This window comes from Microcaecilia unicolor, chromosome 11 (genome assembly GCF_901765095.1).
Source record: "Microcaecilia unicolor chromosome 11, aMicUni1.1, whole genome shotgun sequence".
NCBI lineage: Eukaryota > Metazoa > Chordata > Amphibia > Gymnophiona > Siphonopidae > Microcaecilia > Microcaecilia unicolor.
Window position 1 is genome coordinate 116,078,021 of NC_044041.1, and position 24,110 is coordinate 116,102,130.

General features: G+C 47.5%; 1 protein-coding gene across 1 annotated transcript in view; it reads right to left on the reverse strand.

The window, feature by feature from the left end:
• The window catches only part of MARK2 (microtubule affinity regulating kinase 2), a 225,087-nt gene that overhangs the window by 73,960 nt on the left and 127,017 nt on the right, over nt 1–24,110 (reverse strand). The window contains 2 exon segments of the mRNA XM_030219412.1: nt 17,255–17,308; nt 19,593–19,772. Coding sequence (XP_030075272.1) covers nt 17,255–17,308; nt 19,593–19,772 — 234 coding nt within the window.

The following is a 24,110-nucleotide window of genomic DNA, read 5'->3' on the forward strand; positions in this document are numbered from 1 at the left end:
GATCAAACGAGCAGAGAATTCACTAACAAACCTCTAACACTTATGTTCTGATAAATGACAGACATGAAGCCCTGAGGATGCTGAGCCGGGCATGGCTGGCATCTCTCACCTATAAAAGACTTTACAAACAGACAGAAAAAAAAATCCATAAAGACCCCGTGGTCCACTTGATCTGTGCCTCTTTATTCCATTTATGCTCTAGTGTCTGTCACACGCATACTTGACAGTCATTCTGCCCCTGGAAGTCTGAAGTTATTCCTGAAGTTTTCTTTCTTCCCTCTGAGTCCTGTGATTGATGGCATTCCTTTCCTTCTATTTTTAATATGTAAACTGCCCTGTGCGTCCCCTTGTTAGGCGGTATAGTAAGCTACTCAAACATTTAAAAAAAATAACCATCCTCCCTGTATACATGCATTGCACCTTTTATACAGTTTCTGCTCCCAAGTGTTTTGCTGAATGAGATGCATGATGCCAGTCCTGAGCCCCATATGAGTGCATATTTTACAAAGCAAGACAAAGAAGGGGACAGTGACTGATTAAAGGGATAGCAGGAGGCAGATGGGGGTATTTGTCCAGTGCCCAAGCCTATGAGAGCAGCCCATATAAAGTTAAATTAAGGGTTAAGCATAAAAGTGAGTGTTCCCATGGCTGGGGTACTACCTGGGCCCAAAGCACCCTTGATCTGTTTCATATAAACCACTTCCCCAAGCACTTTACAAACTCAGAAAGCCATCATTTGCTGGAACGATCTGTGAGCAGAAGGCCCAATATGAGCAGTAAAGCAAATGATAAACTGTACTGGAGGCAAGGTCCTGAGACGGTAAGGTGGGGCTGAGCAGTCAGTGCCTCAACCACAGTCCTGGGTGTGCCCTGCTCCTCATTTCCTGTTTCAAATCTGCTCTCTCTCTTCCTGCATTACAGAGAACACACTACAGTGAAGGACACAGGGGGTTGGTGTTGTGGGTCCTCCAATTCCACCAGAGGCCTCCCTTATTCCCTTTCATTAAGAGCGCCATCAAGCATAGCCTCTCCTCCCTATGTCCATTATTTGGCTCTCATCAAGAAGCCACCAGACACTGCTTCACTCCTTCACATCCAGCTTCCATTAATAAGCCACCAGACACAGCTTCTCCTCCTCCTCCCACCACCAGTGGAGGAGTAGCCTAATGGTTAGTGCAATGTAGCAGCATAGGAACCTGGGGAACTGGGTCTGATTCCTATTGCAGCTCCTGTGACTCTGGGCAAGTCACCTAACTCTCCACTGCCCCAGGTACAAAATAAGTATCTGTATATAATATGTAAACCGCTTTGATTGTAATCACAGAAAGGTGGAATATAAAATCCCATCCCCTTTCCTTTCCCTTTATTGTTTATTAAACCTTCATTCACCATCAAATCTACAATAGGTCAAGGTAGTTAATACATCATAAAACAGAAAAAAGAAAGAAACTCCATAAGCAACAGGAAACCAATTCACATCAATTCTTCTACACTCATCTACTCTTATCCTGCAAGAAGCCATCAAGCACTGTCTCTTCCACCATCTGGCTTTCAATAGAAAACCATAAAGCACAACCTAACGTCTTCACTCCTTTCCGTCTACCTCTCAACAGCAAACCCTCAGATACAGCGCCTCCCCCCTCACCATACCTATTGTGAACAACCTCTCCTGCTGGCTCTTATCAGAGAGCCATCAGGCACAGCTCCTGACTACTACTCAGCTGCCTCTCAAAGCTAGTCATTAGGTAAAGCCTTTCCTCATAATTCCTACATTTAACACCCATCCAGGACAATAAGAATCTCTGCACCTTACCCCTTCCCATCAGACAGCCTCTTTACCATCTGGCTTGCTACAGGAACGTTGAAACTAACCAGGAGCTAAAATGTCGATTGTGGTATTGCTATCTTTACACTTAATTATTCACTAGAAGAGCTGGTTTGTGTGCTATTCTTGTTGCCCCCCCCCCCCCAAGGACCCTCACATACTCTCTTGTAACAGCTGAATGTTTAAAAGCAGCAGCTTTGGCAATGGAAAGACACAGAGAGCTAACTCCCAGCTCCCTAAAGTGAAAACGTTTGGAAAGGTTTAGCCCATAATTTAAACGGGGTCTTTTTCTGGTGGGAAAAGCTATGCAATATATATTTTACCTGCTTGTCTGATCTACTGGAATGAACCCACCAAAGCACCACCCCATATTAAATCCTGAACAAGAGAGAAAACACCTTCCAGCTATTATTAGAGAGGCCAAAATCCTATCTGCAATTTTCATTCTTTCCCTTCCTAATAGTTCTTTAGCATTAAAATTATGCAGGAGGTTTGATCAATCTGACAGAAGAAAGCACCTAATCATTAACAAAGAAATCAAAGTGTTAACGGAAATCATTCCAAAAAGAGCCAATTTCTGATTCATTTAAAAACTGTTTCCCTGATGTTGGAGGCGGTGGCTTCAAGGCCAGATTCTTGTACTATAAAACCCTTCATTTTCTGCATCAAGCCCAATTTAGGTAAGAGTGAAGAGTGCTATCATCACAGTTCACACATTCAGGTATATTATCTTTCCTAAATAAAGATCCACCTTCTGCCTACTTATTTCATAAACAAAAATACTGAGATGACTCCTGGAATGCACAAAATGCAGTCACATAATGCACAGCTCTGCCTGTGCATTATATGCACCTCATGCCTGCTCTTCAGAAATGTTATTCTAAAACAAAGGCCCTCCAATACATACATAGCTTACTAAAGACCACACTGTTTGAAAAGTGGGATTGGGTATAGGGTCAGTTGTTATCACAGTTTTTCACTCTCAGCTCAAGGTCATACAGATGAGTATTAATGTGGAGAAGTGCTAAGGGATGTACTTAGGGAAAATAAACCTCACTATAAGTACACATTGCAGGGTTCCACATAAGGCTCTTGGAGTCACTGTGAACACCACATTGAAATCCTCAGCTCAGAGTGTGCCAGTAGTCCAAAAAGCAAACTGAATGGTAGAAATTATTCAGAAAAAAAACAGATAAGAGGGAGACTATCAAAATGTCCACCTCATGATCTAAAGAAGCAAATGCACCTTGAGAACTGTGTGCAGTTCTGGTCACCCCACCTCAAAAAGGACACAGCAAAATTTTAAAAGTCAGAGGAAAGGCCACCAAAATGAAAGGGGATGGGTGCTCTCCTCTGAAGAAAGGCTAAATAGATTGCAGAGGAAATAACAGAGGGAATACGATAAAGGCCTTATAAAACCATGCATGGGACAGAACAGGTGCATAGGGAAAGCGAATGCTACATACCTGTAGAAGGTATTCTCCGAGGACAGCAGGCTGATTGTTCTCACTGATGGGTGATGTCCACGGCAGCCCCTCCAATCGGAACACTTTCTAGCAAAGTCCTTTGCTAGTCCTCGTGCGCCGATGCACACCGCGCATGCGCGGCCATCTTCCCGCCCGAACCGGCTCATGCCGGCCAGTCTCATATGTAGCAAGACAAAGAGAAGGGAAGACACAACTCCAAAGGGGAGGCGGGCGGGTTTGTGAGAACAATCAGCCTGCTGTCCTCGGAGAATACCTTCTACAGGTATGTAGCATTCGCTTTCTCCGAGGACAAGCAGGCTGCTTGTTCTCACTGATGGGGTATCCCTAGCCCCCAGGCTCACTCAAAACAACAACCATGGTCAATTGGGCCTCGCAACGGCGAGGACATAACTGAGATTGACCTAAAAAATTTACCAACTAACTGAGAGTGCAGCCTGGAACAGAATAAACATGGGCCTAGGGGGGTGGAGTTGGATTCTAAACCCCGAACAGATTCTGAAGCACTGACTGCCCGAACCGACTGTCGCGTCGGGTATCCTGCTGCAGGCAGTAATGAGATGTGAATGTGTGGACAGATGACCACGTCGCAGCTTTGCAAATCTCTTCAATAGTGGCTGACTTCAAGTGGGCTACCGACGCTGCCATGGCTCTAACATTATGAGCCGTGACATGACCCTCAAGAGCCAGCCCAGCCTGGGCGTAAGTGAAGGAAATGCAATCTGCTAGCCAATTGGATATGGTGCGTTTTCCCACAGCCACTCCCCTCCTGTTGGGATCAAAAGAAACAAACAATTGGGCGGACTGTCTGTTGGGCTGTGTCCGCTCCAGATAGAAGGCCAATGCTCTCTTGCAGTCCAATGTGTGCAGCTGACGTTCAGCAGGGCAGGAATGAGGACGGGGAAAGAATGTTGGCAAGACAATTGACTGGTTCAGATGGAACTCCGACACAACCTTTGGCAAGAACTTAGGGTGAGTGCGGAGGACTACGCTGTTATGATGAAATTTGGTGTAAGGGGCCTGGGCTACCAGGGCCTGAAGCTCACTGACTCTACGAGCTGAAGTAACTGCCACCAAGAAAATGACCTTCCAGGTCAAGTACTTCAGATGGCAGGAATTCAGTGGCTCAAATGGAGGTTTCATCAGCTGGGTGAGAACGACATTGAGATCCCATGACACTGTAGGAGGCTTGACAGGGGGCTTTGACAAAAGCAAACCTCTCATGAAGCGAACAACTAAAGGCTGTCCTGAGATCGGCTTACCTTCCACACGGTAATGGTATGCACTGATTGCACTAAGGTGAACCCTTACAGAGTTGGTCTTGAGACCAGACTCAGACAAGTGCAGAAGGTATTCAAGCAGGGTCTGTGTAGGACAAGAGCGAGGATCTAGGGCCTTGCTGTCACACCAGACAGCAAACCTCCTCCACAGAAAGAAGTAACTCCTCTTAGTGGAATCTTTCCTGGAAGCAAGCAAGATGCGGGAGACACCCTCTGACAGACCCAAAGAGGCAAATTCTACGCTCTCAACATCCAGGCCGTGAGAGCCAGGGACCGGAGGTTGGGATGCAGAAGCGCCCCTTCGTCCTGTGTGATGAGGGTCGGAAAACACTCCAATCTCCACGGTTCTTCGGAGGACAACTCCAGAAGAAGAGGGAACCAGATCTGACGCGGCCAAAAAGGAGCAATCAGAATCATGGTGCCTCGGTCTTGCTTGAGTTTCAACAAAGTCTTCCCCACCAGAGGTATGGGAGGATAAGCATACAGCAGGCCTTCCCCCTAATCCAGGAGGAAGGCATCCGATGCCAGTCGGCCGTGGGCCTGAAGTCTGGAACAGAACTGAGGGACCTTGTGGTTGGCTCGAGATGCGAAGAGATCTACCAAGGGGGTGCCCCACACCTGGAAGATCTGTCGCACTACATGGGAATTGAGCGACCACTTGTGAGGTTGCATAATCCTGCTCAACCTGTCGGCCAGACTGTTGTTTACGCCTGCCAGATATGTGGCTTGGAGCACCATGCCGTGACGGCGAGCCCAGAGCCACATGCTGACGGCTTCCTGACACAGGGGGCGTGATCCGGTGCCCCCCTGCTTGTTGACATAATACATAGCAACCTGGTTGTCTGTCTGAATTTGGATAATTTGGTGGGACAGCCGATCTCTGAAAGCCTTCAGAGCGTTCCAGATCGCTCGTAACTCCAGAAGATTGATCTGCAGATCGCGTTCCTGGAGGGACCAGCTTCCTTGGGTGTGAAGCCCATCGACATGAGCTCCCCACCCCAGGAGAGACGCATCCGTGGTCAGCACTTTTTGTGGCTGAGGAATTTGGAAAGGACGTCCCAGAGTCAAATTGGACCAAATCGTTCACCAATACAGGGATTTGAGAAAACTCGTGGACAGGTGGATCACGTCTTCTAGATCCCCAGCAGCTTGAAACCACTGAGAAGCTAGGGTCCATTGAGCAGATCTCATGTGAAGGTGGGCCATGGGAGTCACATGAACTGTGGAGGCCATGTGGCCCAGCAATCTCAACATCTGCCGAGCTGTGATCTGCTGGGACGCTCGCACCCGCGAGACGAGGGACAACAAGTTGTTGGCTCTCGTCTCTGGGAGATAGGCGCGAGCCGTCCGAGAATCCAGCAGAGCTCCTATGAATTTGAGTTTCTGCACTGGGAGAAGATGGGACTTTGGATAATTTATCACAAACCCCAGTAGTTCCAGGAGGCGAATAGTCATCTGCATGGACTGCAGGGCTCCTGCCTCGGATGTGTTCTTCACCAGCCAATCGTCGAGATATGGGAACATGTGTACCCCCAGTCTGCGAAGTGCCACTGCTACTACAGCCAAGCACTTCGTGAACACTCTGGTCGCAGAGGCGAGCCCAAAGGGTAGCCACACAGTACTGGAAGTGATGTGTGCCCAGCTGAAATCGCAGATACTGTCTGTGAGCTGGCAGAATCGGGATCAGGGGCGTATCTGAACTTCAACGGTAGGGGGGGCCAGAGCCGAGGAGAGGGGGCACATTTTAGCCCCCCCCCCCGATGAAGACGAAGACGAAGACGACACCACTCCCCCCCGCCCGACTACTTTAAACCCCCCCTCTCGCGGAAGACAGCTCCAACTACTTTGAACCCCCCCTCCTCCCGCCGTCGCGCCTCACCTCCCTTTGCTGGTGGGGGCTGGCCCGCCAGCCGAAGTCTCCGTCCTTCCTTCCGTCACTCTGCCGTCATGCCTCACTTCCCTTTGCTGGCGGGGGACCCCAACCCCCGCCAGCTGAAGTCTCCGTCCTTCCTTCGTTTGGGTTTGGTGGTTTCTGACGTCCTGCACGCTGCACGTTGTACATGCGTGCGTGCAGGACATCAGAAACCACCAATCTCAAACAAAGGAAGGAAGGAAGAAAGGATGGAGACTTTGGCTGGCGGGGGTTGGGGTCCCCCGCCAGCAAAGGGAGGTGAGGTGCAACAGCGGAGTGACGGCAGGAGGAGGGGGGTTGAGAGTGTCATTGGTAAGGGGGTCCAGGGGCAAATCTGCGGGGGCCAGGCCGCTGTGGCCCCATAGCAGATACGCCCCTGATCGGGATGTGCGTTTAGGCGTCTTCAAGTCCAGAGAGCATAGCCAATCGTTTTCCTGAATCATGGGGAGAAGGGTGCCCAGGGAAAGCATCCTGAACTTTTCATTGACCAGATATTTGTTCAGGGCCCTTAGGTCTAGGATGGGACGCATCCCCCCTGTTTTCTTTTCCACAAGGAAGTACCTGGAATAGAATCCCAGCCCTTCTTGCCCGGATGGCACGGGCTCGACCGCATTGGCGCTGAGAAGGGCGGAGAGTTCCTCTGCAAGTACCTGCTTGTGTTGGAAGCTGTAAGACTGAGCTCCCGGTGGACAATTTGGAGGTTTTGAGGCCAAATTGAGGGTGTATCCTTGCCGGACTATTTGGAGAACCCACTGATTGGAGGTTATGAGAGGCCACCTTTGGTGAAAAGCTTTCAACCTCCCTCCGACTGGCAGGTCGCCCGGCACTGACACTTGGATGTCGGCTACGCTCTGCTGGAGCCAGTCAAAAGCTCGTCCTTTGCTTTTGCTGGGGAGCCGAGGGGCCTTGCTGTGTCACACGCTGCTGACGAGAGCGAGCGCGCTGGGGCTTAGCCTGGGCCGCAGGCTGTCGAGAAGGAGGATTGTACCTACGCTTGCCAGAAGAGTAGGGAACAGTCTTCCTTCCCCCAAAAAATCTTCTACCTGTAGAGGTAGAGGCTGAAGGCTGCCGGTGTGAGAACTTGTCGAAAGCGGTGTCCCGCTGGTGGAGCTGCTCTACCACCTGCTCGACTTTCTCTCCAAAAATATTATCCGCATGGCAAGGCGAGTCCGCAATCCGCTGCTGGATTCTATTCTCCAGGTCGGAGGCACGCAGCCATGAGAGTCTGCGCATCACCACACCTTGAGCAGCGGCCCTGGACGCAACATCAAAGGTGTCATACACCCCTCTGGCCAGGAATTTTCTGCACGCCTTCAGCTGCCTGACCACCTCCTGAAATGGCTTGGCTTGCTCAGGGGAGAGCTTGTCCACCAAGCCCGCCAACTGCCGCACATTGTTCCGCATGTGTATGCTCGTGTAGAGCTGGTAGGACTGAATTTTGGCCACGAGCATAGAAGAATGGTAGGCCTTCCTCCCAAAGGAGTCCAAGGTTCTAGAGTCTTTGCCCGGGGGCGCCGAAGCATGCTCCCTAGAACTCTTGGCCTTCTTTAGGGCCAAATCCACAACTCCAGAGTCGGGAGGCAACTGAGTGCGCATCAGCTCTGGGTCCCCATGGATCCGGTACTGGGACTCGATCTTCTTGGGAATGTGGGGATTAGTTAGAGGCTTGGTCCAGTTCGCCAGCAATGTCTTTTTGAGGACATGATGCATGGGTACTGTGGACGCTTCCTTAGGTGGAGAAGGATAGTCCAGGAGCTCAAACATTTCAGCCCTGGGCTCGTCCTCCACAACCACCGGGAAGGGGATGGCCGTAGACATCTCCCGGACAAAGGAAACGAAAGACAGGCTCTCAGGAGGAGAAAGCTGCCTTTCAGGAGAGGGAGTGGGATCAGAAGGAAGACCCTCAGACTCCTCGTCAGAGAAATATCTGATGTCCTCTTCCTCTTCCCATTAGGCCTCACCATCGGTGTCAGACACAAGTTCACGGACCTGTATCTGAAGCCGTGCCCGGCTCGACTCCGTGGAACCACGGCCACGGTGAGAGCGTCGAGAGGTAGACTCCCTCGCCCGCACCAGCGAAGCTCCCTCCGCCGACGTAGTCGGGGAGCCTTCCTGGGAGGCTACCGCAGTCGGTACCGCAAGCGGCACCGATGTCGGAGACCTCACCCCGGGCAATGGGCCAGCCGGCGCCTCGCTCGACGGTACCGGTGGCGCAAGCACCCCCGGTACCGGAGGGGTAGGGCGCAACAGCTCTCCCAGGATCTCTGGGAGAACGGCCCGGAGGCTCTCGTGCAGAGCGGCTGTGGAAAAAGACATGGAAGCCGATGCAGGAGTCGATGTCAGAACCTGTTCCGGGCGTGGAGGCTGTTCCGGGCTGTCCAAAGGGGAGCGCACCGACACCTCTTGAACAGAGGGCGAGCGGTCCTCTCGGTGCCGATGCCTACTGGGTGCCGACTCCCTCGGCGACCTAGAGCTCTCAGTGCCGACACGGGAAGGGGACCGGTGACGATGCTTCTTCGACTTTTTGGGACGAAGCATGTCACCGGAGCTTCCCGGCACCGACGAGGAGGACGTAGAATCCAGCCGTCTCTTCCTCGGGGCCGAGGCCGAGGGAGGTCGGTCTTGGGGGGCTGTACCGCAGGAGCCCTCAGGGTAAGGGGAGACCCACCCAAAGGCTCACCGCCACCAGCAGGGGAATGGACAGCCCTCACCTGCACTCCAGACGAAGCACCACCGTCCGACGACATCAGCAGACGGCCGACGCAGCCCTCCGATGTCGCCCCGATGCAGATGGCCGATGCACTCGATGCAATCGGGGGCGAGGATGAAGGTCCGGGCGCCGACGACGTCGAAGCAGTCGATACTCCCGGTGCCGATGCCGACGAAGAGCCCGAGAACAAAACGTTCCACTGGGCTAATCTCGCTACCTGAGTCCGCTTTTGCAAAAGAGAACACAGACTACAGGCCTGCGGGCGGTGCCCAGCCCCCAGACACTGAAGACACGACGCGTGCCTGTCAGTGAGCGAGATTACCCGGGCGCACTGGGTGCACTTCTTGAAGCCGCTGGAAGACTTCGATGTCATGGGCGGAAAAATCGCGCCGGTGAGATCAAAACTCGAAATGGCGAAAATGGCACCACAAAAGAGGGGGAAGAAAAACTTCGAACCGAGGCCTAAATAGGGCCTACCCCGACGACGAAAGAAAACTTACCGGGGCAAAACTAGAAGTACAGGAAGGGAACAGACCGAAAAGGTCTCCTTCTGACACTTTTTTTTTTTAAAGCGAAGTCGAAAAACGACGCGCGAGGTCAACTTTCAGGGCGCGAACGGCGAAACACGACCGTACCGAGCGCGGACAAAAGAAGACTGGCCGGCACGAGCCGGTTCGGGCGGGAAGACGGCTGCGCATGCGCGGTGCGCATCGGCGCGCGAGGACTAGCAAAGGACTTTGCTAGAAAGTGTTCCGATTGGAGGGGCTGCCGTGGACATCACCCATCAGTGAGAACAAGCAGCCTGCTTGTCCTCGGAGAATTTAACTTACCCCTTCAAAATAATACTAGGTCTAGAGGACGTTCTGGGAAACCCAATAGCAAATTTAAAACAATGGGGTTTTTCCAGTCAGTGCACAATTAAGCCATGGAATTAGCTGTCAGAGAATGAGGTCAAGGCTTAAAAGCTGGTACAAGATTCTGCAGCTAAAGTCCATAAATAATTATCAGGTAGATAGACATGGGTGTCTTTCCACTTTAATACTGGGCAGTTCTTAGGAATGTACTTCCAAGTGACCCAGACTAGCCACTGTCAGACAGGATACTGGGCTCAATGAACCACTGCTTTAACCCAGGTTGTATCCTATATAATAACTAGCTGTTAAGCCCGTAACAACAGGCTAGTTTTTTGTTTTCCTATGCTCCCCCCCCCCCCCCCGGGTCCACCAACCCTGCTCTCTCCCCTGCCCTCCCCCTGGCGTGTTTCCCTCAGTTCCGCCCCCTCCTTCCCTCCCTGCTCCCTCCTCCTCCGATTTCCAAGCCCATGTCCAAGCCTTCCTCCCTATTGGGCTGTACTGCTGGTGGAGGCGGGGCTTGGACTTCTACACTCTTAGCGTTCTGAGTGACTCTACTACGCATTTGCAGGTGAGTCGGTCACTTGCCGTTTATATGTTTGATTCTCACCTCCAACGTTCTGACTTGCTGCCTGGGACCGTGGCTCATTCCGAGTTGGTCTGCTAGGCTCCGTAGATCAGGCTGACATCACCGTAGCCATTATGATGTCAACTTCAGAACCCGGGGGGGGGGGGGGGGGGGGGAACATGCCTCACAGCTGATCCATGTCCAGAGGAGGGTCGCTGGACATGGGTGGCTGCAGGGGGGGCATTTGTGTCAGAAACGGGCCTTTTTTACTAGTTTTCTTATAAAGATGACAGCAGTAGTGAGATGGGATCCAAAGTCTGCTATCCCATTTCTGTGTTCTCTCCACACTAGAACACAGTGAGAGTTTGTTGTTAATAGTGGAATTGAAATCAAGGACTGAACCTCTCGCATTTCTCTGGTACACTGCTCCATTTAATCTCTGGGATTCATTCCAGAGTAAGCGGAGCTTCACTTTATGTCATCAATGAGAAAAGGTAGCCCTTTACTGCCTTCAAAGAGAAAACGAGCAGTTCTCTCCCATTACACAATACATACTGCCAGACCACTACTCTTGGGAGCCATACTGCAAATGTTTAAATATTTAAGTAATTTCCATGGAAACCCTGAATCAATCCAAGTCAGGTGGCTAGATGTCACTGCTACAGAAGCAACAAGGTGGGATGGCTTACTTCTCATACACAAAAGATACAGTGAATCGTTATAATGGCACGCTCACTTTCTTAAAGGAGGAAAAAAAAACTTCATCCAACTGTGGCAAACAACAGTATGTAGAACCGGACCACTGATTCAGCTGATTCACATGCACACAGGTAAAAAAATTAATCATCATAACGATTAATTTTTTAACTGTGTGCATGTGAATCAGCTGAATCAGTGATCCGGTTTTCAGGGGCGTAGCCAGACTTCGGCGGGAGGGGGGAACAGAGCCCGAGGTGAGGGGGCACATTTTAGCCCCCCCCCCAGCGGCGCCGACCCCCCAACCCCCGTCACCACCACCACCTTTGACCCCCCCCCCCCCCAGCGCCAACTCTTTCGACCCCCCTCTTCCCCCCGCCGCCAACCCTCCCCCGCCAGCCGGTCCTCTTCTCCAGCGCGGCCGCATTGCTGATCTGATGTTGTGGGGAGAAGAGGGCGGGCAGGTGGATATGAATGGGAGGAGAGGATGGGGGCGAAGGAGAATTGCTGGACATGGATGGGAGCGGGAGGGGAGTGCAGGGGAGAGAGGAGAATTGCTGGGTATGGATTGACGGAGGGGGGAAGGGAAGAGAAGAGAATTGCTAGGTATGGATGGATAGAGGGGGGCAGGCCAGGAAGAGAATTGCTGGGTATAGATCGATAGAGGGGGGCAGGGGAGAGAAGAGAATTGCTGGGTATGGATGGATGGAGGGGGGCAGGGGAGAGAAGAGAATTGCTGAGTATGGATGGATGGAAGGATGGAGGGCAGGGGAGAGGAGAGTTGCTGGACATGGGTGGATGGAGGGCAGGGGAGAGGAGAGTTGCTGGACATGGGTGGATGGAAGGCAGGGGAGAGGAGAGTTGCTGGACATGGGTGGATGGAGGGCAGGGGAGAGGAGAGTTGCTGGACATGGGTGGATGGAGGGCAGGGGAGAGGAGAGTTGCTGACATAGGTGGATGGAAGGGAGAGGAGAGTTGCTGGACATAGGTGGATGCAGGGGAGAGGAGAGTTGCTGGACATGAGTGGATGGAGGAGAGGGCAGGGAGAGAGGAGACTGTTGGACATGGATGGAGGGGAGGGAAGAGTATGACAGGAAGGAGATGCTCATGGATGGAGGGGAGAGAGAAGAAATTCTGGACATGGATGGAGGGGAGGGAAGACAAAGGAAGGACATACACATGGATGGAGGGGAAGGGAGAGAGAAGAAATGCTGGGCATGGATGGAGGGGAGGGACGAGAGAGGAAGTGAGATGAACATGAATGGAGGGGAGAGAGGAGAAATGCTGGACATGGATGGAGGGAAGGGGAAAAATGCTGGACATGGATGGAGGAGAGGGAAGGGAGAGAAGAAATGCTGGACATGGATGGAGGAGAGGGAAGGGAGAGAAGAAATGCTGGACATGGATGGAGGGGAGAGAAGAGAGGGGAGGGAAGAGAGAGGAAGGAGATGAGATGAGGGAAAAGGAAGAGAGGAGAAAAACTGCTCATGGATGGAGAAAATAGGCAGAAGCTGGATCCACTGGACAGTCAAGTCTGCGGAGGACCCAGCTTTTACTTACGGATGTAGGGCAAGAAATGAAAAAGAAAGGAGGAAAGTAAAGAAATAAATGGAAAGGAAGCCCTGGAAACGGAGTTAAGCGGACAGATAACAGCAGAATCAGATACTGGGCCAGCATGATCAGAAAAACAAAGTCACCAGACAACAAAGGTATAAAAAATAATTTTATTTTCATTATAGTGTTTGGAATGTTAAAAGTTTATATTTATTTACTTATTTACGGCATTTTATCCCACATTAAACATGAATTAGATTCGAACCTGAGATCATTTAATTTTTTTTTCCTGGAGAGAGTAATGCATTGCCCCCCCAGGCTCTCTCCCCGGCTATAGCCAGCTCTGCAATTTTGAGGGGAGGGGCAGAGATGGACAGTGGGGCGCAGAGGTGGACGGGGGGGGGGGGGGGGGCACACAGGTGGACTGGGGAGAGAGCCTGTTGTTAAACATTTACCAGCACACCACTGTCTAGTGCCCACCCATCCAACCAGTTGGCCCACCCAAAAATTGCCTTCTACCCCTACAGGCTACGCCACTCCACGTAGCTACACCCCTGCCAGTTCTATATACTGTTTGCCACAGTTGGATGAGGTCTTTTCCTCCTTTAAGAAAGTGGGCGTGCCATTATAACGATTCACTGTATCTTTTGTGTTCCTTTAGATTGTAAGCTCTTCCGAGCAGGGACTGTCCTTAATTGTTAATTTGTACAGCGCTGCGTAACCCTAGTAGCGCTCTAGAAATGTTAAGTAGTAGTAGTTTTCCACATTACTTGGTGAGTGAATCTGAGTGTCATATTTTACTTAGTTTTCATACACACCATCAAGGGGATGATGGAGGGGGAGAAATGAGAACCCATACCTGTAGGACTCAGAAAATGCACTCTTGTGCAATACAGACAGAGAGTCAATATAAGAGCAGCTGAGGGTGAAAAGGCCAGAGGAAACCAGGATTCTGCCAGTAACAGTTTCACTTGCTCTTGGTGATCATCTCTGTAGTTTTGCTTTTTTGTTTGTTTTGCAGGGAGTCATCTCAAGCATTTTCTATGGTCACAAAGTAATCTGCTAGGGACAAAGTTCCTTTACTGAAGGCTTCTCCTGACATTTGTCTCACATGAAGGGCTGGGGTGTGCATATGTGAATTAGACTACATACAAATAAGCAGCCAGCATTCACCTAGAGGTCAACCCTGGGCATTATATGGTAGCATCCCTGACAGCTTTCCATCCCATTTAAACAAGATTTAAAGGAAATTTCCAATGACATCAACCAAAGCCTACATATCATGCACACATGGGCGAACGCATTTCAACTGAAACAATGCAGAAAAAACCCAATGCCTAATACTAACCTCGCAACATAACAGGAACAAATTCACCACCATTAACACACCAAAATTGAATCTTCCAATTTCAGACACCCTAAAAATCCTTGGAGTTACCATTGATTGACACCTAACACTTGAGAGTCACGCGAAAAACACCACCAAGAAGATGTTCCACTCAATGTGGAAACTAAAAGTAAGACCTTTCTTCCCAAGAATTGTCTTCCACAACTTGGTACAATCAATGGTACTCAGTCATCTAGATTACTGCAATGCACTCCACGCAGGCTGCAAAGAGCAAATAATCAAAAAAACGTCAGACAGCTCAGAATACTACAGCCAGACTCATATTTGGTAAATCAAAATATGAAAGTGCTAGACCTCTACGAGAAAAGCTACATTGGCTCCCACTTAAAGAATGCATCACGTTCAAAACATGCACCCTAGTTCACAAAATCATCCACGGAGACGCCCCAGCCTACATGTCAGACCTGATAGACCTACCACCCAGAAATGCCAAAAAATCATCCCGAACATTCCTCAATCTTCACCTCCCCAACTGCGAAGGTCTAAAATACAAGTCAATGCATGCGTCAACCTTTTCCTACCTGAGCACAAAATTCTGGAACGCGATGCTGCGCAACCTAAAAACGCTCTATGAACTAACTTCCGCAAACTACTGAAGACCCATCTCTTCAACCAGGCATACCCCAAAGACCAACAAATATGGAGGAGTGGCCTAGTGGTTAGGGTGGTGGACTTTGGTCCTGGGGAACTGAGGAACTGAGTTCAATTCCTGGCACAGGCAGCTCCTTGTGACTCTGGGCAAGTCACTTAACCCTCCATTGCCCCATGTAAGACACATTGAGCCTGCCATGAGTGGGAAAGCGCGGGGTACAAATGTAACAAAAAAAAAAAAAACTATCCAGAAATGCCTTACAATACTAGCTTGTTAAACTACTAGTTTGTCTCATCATTATCATGTTCGCGTGTTAAACTACTATTACGTTTTATCATTATCATGTTACCCAAGATCCTTTTATAATACTAATTGTATATCTTCTTATATGCTTCCACTATTCACGATGTATTGTAAGCCACATTGAGCCTGCAAAGAGGTGGGAAAATGTGGGATACAAATGCAATAAATAAATAAACACACATGGCTAATCAACACCATCATTCCTAGACATCCAGAGGCCATGTTAACCTTGGATAGCCTCCAGCATTTTCAGCAGGTTGGTACACGAGATACTTTATGTTTAAATCATATTTTATTATTAAACATTCTGTGAAAATAATACAGTTAACATTTGTCTCCAAGTACAACTATTTTCCACAATTTCCATATGCTAATATGTGAGTATTTTTTGTTTTTTTCGAGATATATATATATATATATATATATATATATATATATATATATATATATATATATATACACACGTATATACACACACACATAGTAACATAGTAGATGACGGCAGAAAAAGACCTGCACGGTCCATCCAGTTTGCCCAACAAGGTAACTCATATGTGCTACTTTTTCTGTATACCTTACCTTGATTTGTATCTGTCTTTTTCAGGGCACAGACCGTATAAGTCTGCCCAACAATAGCCCCGCCTCCCAACCACTAGCCCCTTGATTTGAATCTGTCTTTTTCAGGGCACAGACCGTATAAGTCTGCCCAGCACTAACCCCGCCTCTGCCATCCAATCTTCGCTAAGCTCCTGAGGATCCCTTCCTTCTGCACAGGATTCCTTTATGTTTATCCCACACGTTTGAATTTCGTTACCGTTTTCATCTCCACCACCTCCCGCGGGAGGGCATTCCAAGCATCCACCACTCTCTCCGTGAAAAAATACTTCCTGACATTTTTCTTGAGTCTGCCCCCCCCTTCAATCTCATTTCATGTCCTCTAGTTCTACCGCCTTCCCATCTCCGGAAAAGGTTTGTTTGCAGATTAATACCTTTCAAATATTTGAACGTCTGTATCATATCACCCCTGTTTCTCTTTTCCTCCAGGGTATACATGTTCAGGTCAGCAAACCCCCCTTTCTTCTGCTGGTCACACCTCTCTCTATACAGCCTAGCAACCTTCTGGCTACGGCCACTGCCTCGTCACACTGTTTTGTCGCCTTCAGATCCTCAGATACTATCACCCCAAGATCCCTCTCCCCGTCAGTACCTATCAGACTCTCACTGCCTAACACATAGGTCTCCCGTGGATTTCTACTCCCTAAGTGCATCACTTTGCATTGAATTTTAATTGCCAAACCTTAGACCATTCTGCTAGCTTCCTGAGATCCTTTTTCATGTTTTCCACTCCCTCCCGGGTGTCCACTCTGTTACAGATCTTAGTATCATCCGCAAAAAGGCAAACTTTACCTTCTAACCCTTCGGCAATGTCACTCACAAATATATTGAACAGAATTGGCCCCAGCACCAATCCCTGAGGCACTCCACTACTCACCTTTCCCTCCTCTGAGCGAATTCCATATATATATATATATATATAGGATGACTGAATGCTACCTGAACCTAACAGAAAGATGCTAGGAGAGGTATTACTTAGAAATGAGAAAGAGATCCATTAGGGCTTGCAAAGATGAGCTAGGTCCAGGTCCAGCCCCCATTTGTCTCTTTAGCACCCCCAAAAGGAAAGTCAGAGTTAACAGTGAGACCAGCAACCATCCCCCTCCCCCTATTTTATAAGGGACATAAAGATCAGATTGCAAAGCCAAACCCTGTCCCTTCATAATCAAGATGTCACGATCCACAGTAGGCTCTGGCCATAGGAATGCCAGCTCTCAAGATCTTTCCAGAAAAGTCCTTTAAATGGCTAAACAGAGTCAAAAAGCAGTCATCAATAGGGCACAAACGCCATCAGCATCACCATCTTACATCTCGCAAAGTCCTTGGAACCCTCCATCAGTCCTAGTCTGATTGTGAAGTTTGCAAAAGGCACAAGATGTCCCTCCCTGGTGCATTCTAACTCATTAACAACCAAAAAATGGAGACAGGTGAGAAGTTGCAGGGATCAGGTTCTTACCTTCTGCAGACTGGAGGAGTTCAGCTGAGTTTTGTCAATTATTTTCACAGCGACCTAAAATGAAGAGAGATGTGGAAGAGGCGGCAAGTTAGCAGCATGGGGACATACATCATGGTAAGTCCTAATGTTGAACAAGGAATATATGCAAAAAATACAACCTGTGTACTGTTCTGAAGTTATGCTCTCATTTAAATCAACCCTTGCCCCCCCCCTCCTCCACCATGCACTCAGGACAAGCCTGGAGTTCTGCTAGCCAAGAACTAGTGCACTAATATCCTGCTCTCAAGCCCCCACTGTACTTGCAGAACTGAAGGAGGAGGAATCAAGACAAAACCTCACAATAAAATGTCATATTGTCTTGGGGGCTGGTGCTTGAGTCTGGAATAAGCTCTCAGCCCTAAGTGCTTTTTCAGCCCTAAGCCACTGCATTAGCCACAATCCCTACTGCACACCTTCAGCAGCAGAAATGCAAAGGCTGCAATTTCAGGAAAGGGTTCTCAAAAGGTTTCCTGCTAATCCTCTCCCATGTCTTATTCTGAACAGCCTCATCTGTGTCACTGTGTAACACCCCTAACAGCAAGGAAGTCAGATAAGGCAGTTACTAGTTACATTCACCAAATACAATACACTGTGGTTTGTGTCTAAGGTTCTTGCAGTTAGCTACTATGAGAACAGACATTAAGGTCCCAGTGATCCTGGTATCTTGGCATGCTCAGATATCTCCTGGACCAGCCATCTACCAGTGCTACGCTTATCTATCCCCAGAAACTACAACCTTCCAGAAATGGCAAGCAGGTGGAGATGAAATAGGACGGGTAAAATCTGTGGCTTCAGTTCTCTTTGACTCCCCTGCTACTGTAGTGGAATCTTTTCACTATCTGAAATCATACTGGACACTTCTTTTTAATTTCACACCCAGATCTCAAATGTTTTTAATTTCACACCCAGATCGCGAATGTTTTACAATCTGGATTATGAACACACTGTGGGCTACACCCACTCAGGAAGATACCTGACAACACAGCCTTACACACATAAATTCACACATTCTTGATCTCACGCTTGGACTATTGCAACACAACACAAACAGGTCTTCTCTAATTAGAACCGAAACTATTATAAACATTACAAAACACTGGCACCTGTTTTCCCTGCAAAGCCTATAAATTTGAGCACTGCTCTCCTTTACAGAAAACTTTGCACTGGCTACCAGCCTAACACTGTATCTAGTTTAAGATCTTATGTCTACCACATAAGGCCCTTCACCCAGGTGAGCCGCCTTACTTATCCAATCTGATCCTACCCTATACCTCTTCCCAAAACCCTCATTCTTCAGGCTCTCATCGCCTGCTGCTCCCTGCACCCTCAAAAGCATACTATGAATCTACCAAGCACGCAGCTTTTTTCTTTTTGACCCCCAAAGTTTGAACCCTCCCCCTCATTTACTTGTAGTGAACCCTCATTTAAGAAACTGAAAACGGTGCTTAAAAAACACACTTTTTTTTGTAGAGACTTTCAGTTAACCGTCACTTGACTGGAGTCTGTGGTGACACAGTGCTATATGCCAGTGGTTCCCAAACCTGGTCCTGGAGGCACCCCAGCCAGTCAGGTTTTCAGGATATCCACAATGAATATTCATGAGAGATTTGCATACCAAGGAGGCAGTGCATGTAAATCTCTCTCATTAATATTCATTGTGGATATCCTGAAAACCTGACTGGCTGGGGTGCCTCTAGAACCAGGTTTGGGAACCACTGCTGTATGCAAAGAATGGTTCTCTATCTAGTTGCACTTGTAGCTCTACTCTCTAGATGAATGAGGTTATCTGTCCTATTTTCACTGTCATTCCTTTCAATCCTTATGTAGACTGTACACTGTTCCTGGAAAGGCAGTACAGCAAGTTCTCCAATAAACAATAAACCAAGTAAATTGAGAACAGTTGCTTACCCTTTCAAATAGTAGAAAGGAAGGGACAGTCCATGAAGCTAATAAATAGCACGCGTCAACTGAACTAGAGATGGCATTTCTTCATTCAATGTACAATTAAGCTGTAGAATTAGTTATCAGAAGATGTACAGCTGGGTTCAAAAATGGATTAGACATGTTCCTAGAGGAAAAGTCCATAAACCATTATTAGACAGGTAGGCTTGAGAAAGCCATCATATCTTTGGGGCCCTACTTGGTACTTGTAAACCTGGATGGACCTATGATCCGATGCTGTTTGACAGATCTTTACTTCACATGTGCTCTGAAGTAAAGCCACTTGTCAAAACCACTGCGATTTGCTCCTGCTCCAACACTCCCCAGGAAACCAAGCAATGAAATTTGTTGCCCTTACCTCTTTCCCAGTCAGGACGTGCCGGGCCAGCTTGACCTTGGCAAAGTTGCCCTTGCCAATAGTCTTCAGCAGTCGGTAATTGCCGATGTGTGGCTGCTCGTCGGCAGAGGTAGCGATGGAATTTCGACATCGCAACATGTTGGTCTTGCTTGACTTTGGCTCCATGTGCCCCAACACTGGCTGCAGAGAAAGGAAGACAGAGCCTAAATTAAGGCTGTTCTTGGCCATATATTCAACTCAAGGTTCAACAAGGCACTCCACTCCCTGTATGCCCTTCAAGAGGGCAAAGGGTCCCAGAAGAGGCATCCTCGGAGGACACAATTCACTTAGTGGGATTTCCAGGTCTAACACTTATTTTTATAGCATTACTGGACATTCACAGTATTAAGTATTAAGTAAGCAGGTACAATATGTCCCTTCCCCAATAAGCTTACAATTTAAGTGGGTACCTGTAGCAGGCAAGTTGACTTGTTCAATGTTACAAAGAGTGTCAGTGGCAGAAGCAGAAATTGAGCCTACAAATAGGTGGGAAAATGTGGGATATAAATGTAACAAATAAACCCTGGCTAACTTCCCCGGTTCTAAACCACTGCTTTAACCACTAGGCCACAATCATGCAAGATGCCACTGAGATTTCAGCTTTGCCCCTAACTGCATGGACTGAGTTACTATCTTCCTTATGATGCATTCTAATGCCCAGCTCTGTCAGCAAGTATCTGTATATAAGCCTGCAGATGGGCCAGTTTATCACAAAGTATAAGGAGTAACCTGCATGGTGAGGCAGTTATAATTGCAAACAACAGTGGCTGCATCCCTACACCAAGATGGCTGTAACCTGCTTGGAGGAATTGTGATTAAAACCCAAACATCACTGAGCATGGGGGTGGTGGCTGTGGAGTATTATTACAAAATTGGTAAAGAGACATGGAAGGGGGACTAGATGTTACATTATGTACTGTTTTTAAGGAAATTAAAGTTGAAGATGACAAGGCTCTAAATGGTCTACCAGCAGAGGTGGTAGTGAACAGCATTTTTAATACATTTTGGCCATGTTTAGGACAGATTTAGAGGGCAATGGTGGGTAAAAAGGTTGAGAAATTAGGTAGAAGGCATGGTAGTGAGGGCAGAGTTGGCAGTGAGTTGCATATGGGAAATGATATCCTAATACTTAGGCAGATAAGCATGTAAAACTAAGCAGCGTGAATGGACTCTTTTTTTCTATTATCTATAATGTTACTATACTATCTCCTTAATCCCAGCTGTCCCACGGACTGATTCGCTACATTCATGCAGATGCAGTCATGCAAATTGCACAAAATGCTGGGATGCCTTTCCATCACAGATAAGCCTACACATATCATTCAGACAAGGGAACTCTATGTTGCTAAAATGATCTGTATAAATCATTACTCCTTCCTCCCCACTATAAGACCTGTCTGCATTATAATATCAAGGTCCTCTCCAAACGCAAACTTTATTAGGTCATCATAACAACCAGAGCCCAAAATAGAGTTGGCACTCCACCCTTCTGTACATCCCCACTCCTAAAGCAACAGACTCTTCAGGAGCTGACAGCTTTCCTACTCATTCACTTAGGAATGCTAATGAAGCCGGCTGGATGAATCAGAGGAACCTGAGAGGAGGAGGATGAGAAGAGAAAGGAAGGGAAGATGGTTGGCGTGAAGGAAGCAGGGAGAAGGGAGCCAGGTAGAAATGGGGGTGACCAGAGGAAAAGGAAGCGAGAAATAGTGGTATATAAGGAGCTGTGGACAGCACATAGGGACAGAATAGTCTTTCCAGGCAGACCGCATCCTGTGTTTGGTATGCTTCTCTCTTCTGCCAGACTCTGTAAAACCATCTTCTGCCTGGCCCTTGAAGATCCATATGGATATGGATTTGGGTCATGCATTTATTTATTGTCCCAATTTTATTTATATTTTGTAAAACATACAGAGCAACATCAACAATTACATTAAATGTGAAAATGTTCATTAACCTAGGCATATAACACACTGTGTTCCTTCAGTATGTTGCCCATGCAAAACCAAGACATATAGCACAAAACTCAACCCCCTGGAGTCATGCATTTAAAGTTTACACATTTGATATACAGGTACTTTGAAAGCAGGGACTTGCATGACTTATAGAGGAGGAAGTGAGCAGCAAAGATGAGCTTTCTCTACATGTTTCTTTTGTCTCCACTTAACCTGCAAGAAGCCTGACACATGGAGCTCCAACAATGTGTGTGCACTCTCTCACTCTGATCTTTTCCCACCTTCTACTGCTCTCTCTCGCTCTTTGTTCCCCCTTTATTTTTCTTTCGCTTAAGATTAAACTTATGTGAATAGAAAACTAGAAGGAAGAGAAAGACATACGTGTCAGGTTACATGGCATACAGAAAAGGGATATTAAATCACAGGGGATTAAAGATATCTATATGAAGGAAGTGATGTGGTTGCCGTGTTAGTCCACTTTTAAATGTAATAAATAGAAATAAAACAAAACATAGAAAGAAAATAAGCTGATACCTTTTTATTGGACAAAACTAGACTAAAATGTATTAAGTTAGTCCAATAAATAAAAGTTATCGTTTCATTTATTTCTATGTTATTACCTATATGAAGGAAATTACACGTATATACACAACACAGTTGATAATGTACGATAAGGGGAAATGTATGGATAGCAAATTGTTCAAGTTAAGAGGTTATATGACCTATGTATTCTGTTTTACTTACATATGTATATTAAAATATAATGTACATCTTACTACCAGTTGTTAGAGAAAAGCCAATCAAAAATGTAAAATACAAAAATGACAGATCTGGGGGGAAACAGTAGCTTCTTATTAACCATTTCCCTGATATCCGATATCTAGAGGACAGAGGCCAGCAGTGGATACAGCTCACATCAAAATATTAGAGCTCATACTCAATAGAGGGAGACTAGGGAATGACATTAAGAAATATTTCTTGATAGGAAAAGGTGCCTGATGCACAGGAATGGCTTGGGAAAGCCGAAAGTACCAACATTCAAGACTAGAACTGGCAGAGTGGATTGTTAGATCCAAGTCTGGTGTCTGAAAAGGAGGACTTGCACACAGCAGTGGGCCTTCAGTCATCACCCTCTACTGTATGATTATAACCCTCTTGAGAAAGATATCTTACAGTTTAAGACTTATTTTATTAAATTTGATATGCCATCTCTCTAAAGGCATCTAGAAATCTGACACTTATTTGTTATTCTTCTAGGTCACATGTTAACAACAATTAAAGGAGCAGAGTCTAAAGATATCAGCAACCTGCACTTCCTACTGATGCTTCAGAGAACTCCAGGAAGGCCCACAAACGTGCACCATCTGGCTAGTGCAAACTCTGGAGCCAATTCAAAAAGCCTGCACTGTGGGTTGGCATTCAGCTGAATGCACAATTTTTGCTATTTAATGCGGTAAACAAATGACATGCAATTACCACCATGTTACAAAGTGTGTATGCACTGTGAAGAAAAACAGCACACACCAAGGCAGCAGAATTCAGCGGTTTCATGCTGAAGAGCAAAAAGGGAGAAGTTTTATGAATGCAGTTATCATCTAGGCTGGTGGAGGATATTTTTTTTTTTTTTTGTCATCTTCAACACCACACATACACACAAAATATTCCATGGTAGTCTACTGCCCCACCAACCCTCAATCCCTTCCTCAACACCTCAAAAATAAATCCCTGGAAGCCTAGTAGACACCCCCACCCTCCAAAACCCCCCAAATGAATCCCTGATAGCCTAACAGCCTCCCATACCTCAAAAACAAATCTCTTATAGAACACTGCTACTACTACTACTATTTAGCATTTCTATAGCGCTACAAGGTGTACGCAGCGCTGCACAAACATAGAAGAAAGACAGTCCCTGCTCAAAGAGCTTACAATCTAATAGGATCCGAACCCTCCCCCAAACACACACACACGTTCTACCAGAGATTTATTTTTGGGGTATCGAGAGAGGGGATAGGGGACCATTAAATTGCCAGGGATTTATTTTGGGGGCGTTGGATGCACCGTGTGGGATCAGGCACCTCCACTGGTTATGTGGTGGCTGGAGCGAATAGGCATTGCTCCTGCCTCTTGTTCAAGGTACTTGGTGGTGGTGGTGGCGGGAAAGGAGGGAGGGGTTTCAGGGTCCATTTTTCTAACAGGGATTTTTTTGATTTCAAGGGGTGGGGGGAGTCCACTAGACTACCAGGGGATTTTTGATGAGGTGTGGGGTGCAGGCTGTTAGCTGGTTTTCTGCAGCAGGGGCAGAATAGCTAATTCTTCTATGCCTCCTCAGACCTAGCATTCAGGTTCCTGTATTATGCGTGCCTTAAATTCTTTGGCAGCAGTTTTCCACATTAGGGAAGAACAGTTAACAGCCTCTACTTTAATATGATGCACGTGGATGTCGAATGAGATTTTGCTTCTGAACAAAACCCTTCTCTGCATCAGGTACACATAAATTTGAGCACACACATTATGCTAACTGTGC